At 35.6% G+C, this 10307-nt stretch overlaps 1 protein-coding gene across 1 annotated transcript; it reads left to right on the forward strand.

Annotated features, from left to right (window-relative positions):
- The first annotated feature begins 6651 nt into the window (after window positions 1–6651).
- Window positions 6652–10106, forward strand: LOC149198436 (cysteine-rich receptor-like protein kinase 15). Its single transcript, XM_089399273.1, has 6 exons — window positions 6652–7758; window positions 7986–8125; window positions 8213–8423; window positions 8527–8761; window positions 9022–9172; window positions 9521–10106. The coding sequence occupies exons 1-6, from the start codon at window positions 6762–6764 to the stop codon at window positions 9878–9880; spliced, it is 2094 nt and encodes a 697-aa protein (XP_089255399.1). The 5' UTR covers window positions 6652–6761; the 3' UTR covers window positions 9881–10106.
- Window positions 10107–10307: the final 201 nt, after the last annotated feature.

Genomic DNA, 10307 nt, shown 5'->3' on the forward strand with positions numbered 1-10307 from the left:
CAAGTGTAACCTAGATTTCCAAAAATGTCAACCAATTTTTTCCAAAAATATGCCTAAAAATCCTTATTTTAAAATTAAAATTATCACATACTTAAACTACTCTATTTTTCTATTAAAAAAATCTACCAAAATAATTAAAATAATTAGGCCGATAGGCCTTCCCTTTGAAAGAGACTTTCGTCGTCCCTTTTTCCTGTAGCTTGACACTTGTTTTTTTATAATTTGACAATTGTCTCTTGAGGGTGGTGGAATGAGACAAATGGATGGGTACCTGGAGTTCTGACATTTATTCCACTTCGCCATGTGTTCAATGTATTGTGTTACGATCTTCTAATACGCGGGTGGAGTGGGAATTTCAGTTATGGGTGGAGAGCTCCCGCCGGATAAGAATCCTCTCTGTTATGGGGAAGCTCTTTCACTTTGAACAGTTTACCTTGAAGCTCCCCAAATGCTGATGGTGCCCACCGACCTCGACAGCGCCCGCCGCAACGAGCTCTCCCAGTGCCTTTTCAACGCCTGCCCTCGCTCTCAGGGCATCGCCTCTTCTCAATTGGTACTGGAGTCCGCTTCTCAATTGGTACTGGATGTTGAGACTCCAGTCGCTTTTGGTTCCCACAGCTCCGGCCCTGCGGTCGCGAATAAGAACGATTAGAATGCATGTTCTGGGGTATTTCACCATGCTTTCATTAAGCTGGAACCATACCTCCATGGAATTGCGGCTGCAAATGTGCCCGGCTGCAGGATAGGCGTTTGGATGAGAGCCCCGGGATGATTTCCAATTAGCGTCTTCGTTTGAGAAGGCCGTCATCGGTGCACACTCGTAACGTTTGAATGCTGGACTGAGTCTGATTTAAAGTTGAATAATGTTTAGAAATGGAAAGTTTTGTATTTGTGTTTGTAAATGTATTAACACTGGGTATGGCGGTTTCGAAGGTGTAGTAGTTGTACATGGGAAGCTTGAGTTTGGTGTGTAATATTTATTATAAAAGAATAAAAAAACCGTTACACTAAGCAGTAAGGTGGATGATCACCCCACCCGAATTTATTTTCATGCACGATCTTCGTTTTGAACGAAGCTATGCAGAGTATTCATGTAGCAATAATTCTTGGAAATCTTCGTCCGCATGCAAAGGTATATTACGGTGAATACATCGTATTAGAGAGCTTTCTACTTATTAAAAATGTTATTATTTTTATTTTTAATAAAGTTTACTCAAAATTCAAGTTTTACCTTGTGAGAGTAAAACTTGCGAGGGGAGCGTTTTCCGCCAAATTTACTAACAAGATCTGGACAAAAAAGTTTTGATGACTTTTAAAACAAACCAAATCTTCAAAGTTGTCCATTCTGGTTGTTGTTACTTGGCCATAATTTTCCAAAATATTTATCAATAACTATCTGTTTACATGGTGAAACTCTCCTCATATCTATAGTCGTTAGGCTTATCAGCTTAACCTAGTTCAATTCAACTCAGGGTAGATGTGAACATGTGAAATTTTAAATCAATGAATAGGATTAGGCCTTAAGGGAATATGCTTGAGAGCAAGGGTTGTGATTTCACCGAGCAGTCCCCTCGTTTAAGGTGTCAATTAATAATTTTTTAATTAATTAATGGTGCCGGAGTCCTTCGGTAACATGAAGAACCTCTCAGGCATGGTGCTGTCTGAGTGCTTCAGGTTAGAGAGGCTGCCAAAGTCCCTCGGTAATTTGACAAACCTCCAAAGCTTGGAGCTGTCTGATTGTGTTAGTTTGGTGAGGCTGTCAGAGTCCCTCGGTAATTTGACAAACCTCCAAAACATGGAGCTGTCTGATTGTGTAAATTTGGTGAGGTTGCCAGAGTCCATTGGTAATTTGACAAACCTCCAAAGCATGGAGCTGTCTGATTGTGTAAGTTTGGTGAGGCTGCCAGAGTCCCTCGGTAATTTGACAAACCTCCAACAGGTGGATTTGAAGTGCAGGAGTTTAGAGAGTCTACCGAGCATGAAGGTATTGGTATCGTTGAAAGAGTTGAGAGCAACAGGTTGTTCCAAGTGGAAGAGCATACCCGATTTGGCCCACCTAACAAGGCTGGAATCACTAAATGTCGATTGGTGCCTTGAACTAGAAGAGTTGGATGGTGTTGAACAGTGTATGTCATTGCTGAATCTTTATTCGTCACGTTGCCCAATCCTGAAGTTGAGTGAAGGTGTTTTAAAGAAACTCCGTCAACGAAAGGTTAAAGGGGATTTCTAATAAAATATAGATATGCATGTTCTCATATTATAAATGTGAACAAAAATCCTTGGGAAATTGAAGGTCATCTTAATATAAATATTTTGAGTAATGTTTTCTTTTATATATAATATAATAAAATATAATGATATTTTTTTATATTGTAATTTGTCTTTTTCAGAATCATGAATATTTATATATATATAAATGCGAGTTTTTCCAAAAGAGAATATATTTTCCCATATATATATATAATTTTTTTAATAGTAATTAATTTGTATTTTTCTTTAATTCGCAAATTTTAAAGTCGCAAATTTTAAAGTTGAGTTTTAATAATTATATTATTAGTTATATAAAGAATATATAGTAACTAATTTAATTAAATTTTAAAGTTGAGTTTTAATAATTATATTATTAGTTATATAAAGAATATATAGTAACTAATTTGTATTTTTTTTAATGAGCAAATTTTAAAGTTAAATTTTAATTAATTATTATTAGTTATAATTTTAATGTTATATTAATAAATATTTTTTTTAATTATTTTGAAATTTATTTAGAATTAAGCCAGTAATCTCTAAGAAATCGAGATGAAGTTGTTGAGGTGCAAGCTGCTACGAAGATATTTACATTTTTGGAAGAGTTGTTATTCAAAATAAAAATAATTTATTCATCAGGTGTGATGCATGGCCGAGTTTACAGGCAGTTGTTACAGATTACAGGGATGATTGATTTTTAAGTATGAGGTTGTCAAAAGCCAACTTCATATCCAAATTTACAAATGGATAAAGCAAGATTTTTTAAGTTAAGGGAAGCTTTCTATTATTACCCGATATTGTTTCAGTTCACTGGCTGGGGTGCATGCATGCTCGGTGTTATTATTAGAGCTTGATTTTTCTAATTTAATTTCACAGCTGTATGAGTGGTGAAAAATATAAAACAAAACAAAACAACACAGCGCTCCCCACTCAATTCTTGTTATTCATTACATTACATTGCAGTCCCGTTCATTTAGGGCAATACGACTGAGTCTTCTTTTGCATTCCATTCTATTTCATGGCATTGTCCAATTTATTCAGTCTGGCCATAATTTAGTTCGTGAAAACTTCTTGAAACGCCCTACATTTCGGGAAACCAGAGATTGTCAACATGTTTACTCCATCCGACTCTTCAACATTCTGTAATTTTATGCTGATAAAAGATTTAAATTTCAGTATGAATATATGTTTCACTATCTTCCTTCTGGGAAAAGAAAGACGATAATGCTGGTGCTGCTAGGTTCACATGTTTGATGTTAAATGAAAGAGCTCTGATTACTACAGGAGGATGATGTGAAAGCAGAGGGTGAAGAATTTGCTCTACTCGTATTTCTTGGTGTGAAGCTCAAGTTTGTAAAGAAGTAAAGGGTAAGGCTTTACATGGCAATACGGCCTAGTCTTCGTTGCATTCCATTCCATTTCATGGCATTGTTCAGATTATTCAGTCTCACTTTATTTAATTCTTAAAATTTGTTGAATTGCTCTTCATGCTACAAAGCCAGAGGTTGTGAACATGTTGACTTTATCCGTTTTTTAACTTAAGGTAATTTTACTCTAAAAAGAGATGTAAATTCTTATAATTATTACATTTCATGATTTTGGTGGTTCTAGGGTTTAAGCCACGTCATATTCGTTGGTTTAGATCTATTTATTTTGAGTGTTGTGGTTAATTTATGAGTAATCAATTTCAAAAAAGTGCGAGCTTATAAGAGCATTTTAGTAGCCCATATTTAAACTCGGGGGTCCTCTTATACTGCCTAATAATTCACTTGAACCAACATCGAGAAATTCAACAATTCTAATTTAATAATCCTATCGGCCTCTCTTTGTACCATTTGGGACAATTGCTAGTATATATATATATAACGCACTAGTCAACAACTTTATTTTTTTATTTTTTCCCTATTCTTATTTTTAATCTTAATAATATCAAACCTTGCCTACAAGGTTTTATTTTTTCTTTCCTCGAACCCAAAAAACAAACTCATAAACAACCCAAGAGTGCCATTTAATAAACTATTATCTAACCGTATTTAATTAGTTTAGTCATAGTAATGAGTATGACTGGTCACCAATTTTATGAATTGCCAGCACATAGGTCCTTCTTGAGGAAGCAGGACTATGAAAATTCTCCCTATTTTATTGTATTTAAGCACTTGAATGACTCATGAATACAGGAAATATATGCTTCGCGTGTGTAATGGGAACCCCTATTTGACTATTTTGAAGATTCTTTGTTATTCACACGAATATTTGAAGATTGTTTGGAAAAGTCTAGCTTTTTTTGCTTTTGTTTTGGGCGTTGTACTTTTCGGATTTTTTAATCCGTTTTTTAGTCGGGAGATTTTGATAGAATTCTGAGATTTGAACATTTTGATATACAATTAATTTAATATTTAATTTATTTAAATAGTTTTACTTTTTTAATATTATATTGAGATATTTATTTTTATAAATGAAATGATTTAACTGATAATTTTTATATTTTAATTATTATTATATTAAAATAAATATTTTTATAAATATGTAGCGTGAGAAAGATTTAGTAGTTAAAAAGAAAATTGAGATATTTTAAGGAGGTCATCAATCTTATTCTAGAAGATCAAAAGTATTCTTTTGTTTTAACTAGCTCAAAAATAAAATTAATATAGCTAAGATTAGAACGAACTCTGGTGAGTTCCATAGTGAAACGGGTTGTTGGGCAGTTCCTAAAACGCCATGGATGGAAATGTTATGTCATCTCTGTGAGAATCAGAAGAGGATGAAAATCACTTCCTCTTAGAGTGCACTACCTACAACCACATTAGATCTCAGTTTCAAAATCTCGGTTGCAACACTAACCTTCCTAGCCTTATACGATGTCAAAATTATAATAACCTCATAAAGCTTCTCTCCAAGCTTTTTGATCATAAGAATAAAATCTTAAATCAAACTAAATAATTCATTTCTTTAGATTTCGATAGACCAGAATTTGGTCTCAATAGATGTTAATCATCATTATCAAATAAATTTATTATATATATATCTATATATATATATATATTCTATTTAAAAAAATACATATTTTAACTGTTAAATAACTTACTATTATAAAATTAATTTTAATAATTTATTATTATTATAATTAATTTTACTATAATTTGTGTCTTATTGCAATAATTCAAAGAGTTGATACGATTTGTTTTTCTATCGACTTTTTATTCGAAATAAAGTTTCAAGGGACAAAAGATTTAAGTGGATGCCGGCCTTGGCTGCCACAAATTATGAAGTGCACTCTCCTGAGTGGGAGATGCTGGGTAGACCACCAAATTATGACGTGCACTTTCTTTAGCGGGAGATGCTAAGGTAGAGCCCCCCGCAAGTGCAATGGAGGTGCCGTCGACATTGCTGATCATCGATTGAGCCGCATAGCTAAGTCATGATCATTGATTGACTTATATTCACACAAAGTGATGATCATTGATTGACTTTTTCCATTCAACGTAGTTATATATAAAATGATATTTTTACTAAGTATATCAAAGTTTTAAAAGATGTTTTAAGTGTTATTTTTTGAAATTTTTGGCGTAGAAATTTATTTGAAATATTTTTGGTGAAATTTTGATTTCTTATTTAAATTAATTTTTTATTATAAATATAGATTCAGCACTTTCAAAAAAATTTAGAGCACTTTGATTGTGCAATAATTACCTTTCAAACTTATTATATCAATAAATTTATGCAAAATTTTAAAGAAATTAGAAAAAAACCATAAATAAAACAAAAAAATACCCTTTTTACATTCAATCCGAAGGACAAAACGGATCAGGAATTAAGTCTACGTGGAGACATTGAAACCCTCAATTTTTAGTGCGCGAAGTAAGCGAAGAAAGATTAAATAAAATAATTTTTTCCACCACTAGACTGAACTTAGGCCTAGACCGGGGCCAATGTTGAACGAATTAAACCATATATATTAACATTTCTTCCACTGACAACGAAGACCGTCGACTAGAAGTCGTCGTCAGCCACATGAATAGATTAGTGAATACACACATTCCACGTACGCAAGAGATAAAGATTAGCGAAGGAGCTTGGAAAGTTCATGAGTGCGTTAAAAAGTATTTTCTCGATAACACGGAAGCAGGGGCGGCCGAGTTTGACCAGTGGCACTCACATTTTCGGTGCGCGACGTTTGAATCCGGCGATGTTTGAATCTGGCGAAGCATTACAGGTATACTTTCCATGAATCCGGCGAAGCATTACAGGTATACTTTCCATGAATCCGGCGAGTCATCATATCTATAGTTTCCAACGATTTATTTTGTTGATCTTACACGGTTTAATTATTATCATTTGACCTGCTTTCATTGACTCTTAGCAGCTCGTATGCGCGTAGAATCTTTAAATCCATGGGAAACTTAAAAACATGGTCTATGCGTGTATTGATTAAGCCTACGATATGTGTGCAGAGTAAATCAGAATTTCGAGGAGCACTAATATTGGCATTGTAGGTTCTCCATTCTCCGTTGGCCATGAAAATCCTCCACGGGAGAGTTTCATGCTCGACACTTCTCATGGCCCAAACTGTTCAACTATTCTATGGAATGGCACTTCTCTTGATGGTCATTACTCTTCAGCCGCAGATTTGCAAGGCAGTACAGCAATCTACGTGCCACAACAATTTTAACTATACAAAAGGCAGTAAGTTCGAGAGAAATTTGAACACTGTCATGACTAGGCTTATTAAAGATTCGTCCCACACAGGGTTTAACACTTCTGAGAATGGCCAAAGTCCTGGCCAAGCATATGGCCTTCTGCAATGTCGGGGAGATACAACGCCCGACCAGTGCTACAATTGTTCAGAAGAAGCAAACACTACTCTTCGACAAAATTGTGGGAATGCAGGCGGTGGTTTAATGTGGTTTGACTTCTGCTTTTTGCGTTATGAGAACTATAGTTTCTTCGGACAATTGGATACCACTGATGGATGGTATTTTTGGAATGTAAACAATGTCTCAGCTAGTCCTGATGCTTTTAGTAAGGCTGTTAACAGCTTATTCAACAAGTTGGTTGATGAAGCAACATCTGGATCTACATTATATGCTTCTGGAACAACTACAGACTCCTTGTCTCGAAAGATTTACGGTCTGGTCCAGTGCACCAGAGATATGTCGGTAGACAACTGCATATCATGTTTGCAACAAACAATCAACTATATTTCTACAGTTTACAGTGGAAGGCAAGGAGCACGGGGTTTGATGGGAAGCTGCACAGTTCGTTATGAAATGTATAGTTTCTTTAATTCGACTTCGTCTCCACCTCCTGCGGAAGCACCAGCTAATAGCCCAGTTGCTGATACACCACCGAATCAGACCACACCATCCAATAATAGTACGCAGAACAACAAATCTTCAAACAATTTACCCATAATTTTGGGTGTTGCTGGCGGCTTGCTTCTGCTGTTATTGGTATGCGTTTTAACAACTAGGAGGAGACTGAAGTCTATGATATTTCGAAATCCTTCCCAAGGTATTTGCATGAAGGATCCCCCAAGTCATTATATCTCATTGTCAATATATCATACAGCTTTATTTGCTCTGTTAGACTATTGTTAAAGTTTGTTTTTTGAACACGGTTTTCACATATATTCTCTTCAGGAAATCTAAGAAATGCTTGCGAGATCCAAGTTAAATAGATCCAATTTTGCTGCTTGCCCTTATATATTTATGATGAAGCTGTGTATTTTCGTTATATAGATCATGGCCAAGTCGAGGAAGACACAGTAGTCGGGCAGGATCGGCAAATTGCGTTTACCATGGAGGAACTGGTAGCTGCTACGGAGAATTTTGATGATAGAAATAAACTTGGGGAAGGTGGATTTGGGGCCGTATACAAGGTAACATTAATGAATTAGAAATCTTCTACTAGTTTATAGAATCTTAAATTATAGGCTACTCTCACCGCACCTGGCTGAATTTTTCAGGGAACTATTGAAGATGGAAAGGAAATAGCCGTGAAGAAGCTGTCCTTAAGATCTCTGCAAGGAAAGAGAGAATTTATGAATGAAGTTAAACTTGTGGCCAGAATCCAACATCGAAATCTTGTGAACCTATTAGGCTGTTGCGCAGAGGGATCGGAAAGGTTGCTTGTTTATGAGTACTTACCCAATAAAAGCCTCGACAAAATCCTATTCCGTGAGTCACTTCCGTTCTATTTTGTATCTGAAAAAAACATTAATATTCCAATATATTTATCTGGTCATGATGATTAGTTAGCGTACTGTATCCATGGATGCAGATCCAAACAAGCGCAACCAGCTTGATTGGCAGAAACGCTACAACATTATAGTGGGAGTGGCTCGCGGGCTTCTCTATCTGCACGAGGATTCCCAACTGCGGATTATTCATCGGGATATTAAAGCAAGTAATATTTTGTTGGATGAAAATCTGAATCCCAAGATAGCGGACTTCGGCTTAGCAAGACTATTTCCTGAAGATGAGAGCCACGTCAGCACAAGAGTTGCTGGAACTTAGTAAGATATCACTCTGACAGACTCTCTAAAGCGATTAACCATTAGTGATGGATATGTTTTAATCTGTGCTATTGATTTCAAGAGGATTGACAGTATCGTATGACAATTTTGCTTTTGGGTATTTACCAGATTTGTTATGTTTTAACATTCTAGGATACAGGAATACGATTTCCTTTGCAAAGAGTTTTCACTTGATCCTCACTCAATTCCTAAAATTTCCCTCACTACATAATGTTCGGCTTTGTAATTTGGATATGCAGCGGGTATATGGCACCAGAGTATGCTATGCAGGGGCAGTTATCTGTAAAAGCAGATGTCTATAGCTTTGGCGTTCTTCTCTTGGAAATTGTTACAGGAAGAAAAAACAGTGATTATAATCTGTCGCTTGATATGCAGACGCTTTTAGAATGGGTGAGATATTCTGATACTGTTCTCATTTTATGTCCAACTGAGGTTATTTACCTTATCTAGGTTATGTAATTTTGTTCCGAAAGTCATTTTTCACTGGAATTGGGCCATTATGTTTTTCAAAATATCTAATTATAAAAATGTTTAAATCAAAGATCCCTGCAGCACCCAAAAAAAATTACCCAAAATACCAAAACAAATTTACCCAAAATACTGAAACTTAATAGCATGGGTTCATCCAACGCTGCTGACTCCAACAAAATACTGAAATTTCACTACCGATATAATTTGATACGATTTTTTAAAGTCCATAAAATATCAAGATGACGATTGTTCGTGATTATTATGCAGGCGTGGAGATTATACAAGCGAGGGACTATTGTGGATATGATTGATCCAGCCATAATTGAAATTTGCAACGTGGAGGAAGCACTGAGATGCATTCATGTTGGCCTTTTATGTACACAAGCTGACTCATCACTTCGTCCATCAATGTCTCTAATCACATTGATGCTTTCATCTCATTCTGTGACATTACCCGTTCCCACAAAGCCTGCTTTTCTGAGATCTCATGTTTCTGAAAACAGCAAGTCCACCAGTTGTGGCTCTGGGGTTTCACAATCTGCCAGTATATCTTCCCCCTCATCTGCTGCATGTCACACTCCTCTGTCAAACGCCGATGCTTCGATTACAGAGTTGGTACCCAGGTAACGCGCATCTTGCAATCTCTCGGCCTTAAAAATGGTACGTCTTTCAATGTCGTCAAATAAGTGGGTTCAGAGATACGGACGTGCATAATCTGTAATAATATTACTTTAGTATGCAGTTGTAATAGTTAAGTGTGTGCGTTTTACAATAGTTAAGTGCGTTGTCAAGCTTTTGTGAGTGGTGGGAGTGATTCTTGTCATTCTCTCCACCCTACTTTTGTTATCTGAGTATGGCAAATTGTTGTTATATTTCTTATTTAATTTTAATTCTCAAATTATAATAATATTACTTTAATATACCACTGTAACAATTAATTGTGCAATTGTCAAAGCTTTTAGAGCATGAGTGGTTGTTGTCATCCTCTCCACCGTACCTTGAGTGTCATAAATTATTGTCCAATTTCTCTTCCAGTTTCAATTCTCAAGTTATG

The sequence above is a fragment of the Pinus tabuliformis genome, chromosome 2_1 (assembly GCF_031772625.1).
Source record: "Pinus tabuliformis cultivar Carrire ecotype Pingquan chromosome 2_1, CPIR1, whole genome shotgun sequence".
Lineage (NCBI taxonomy): Eukaryota > Viridiplantae > Streptophyta > Pinopsida > Pinales > Pinaceae > Pinus > Pinus tabuliformis.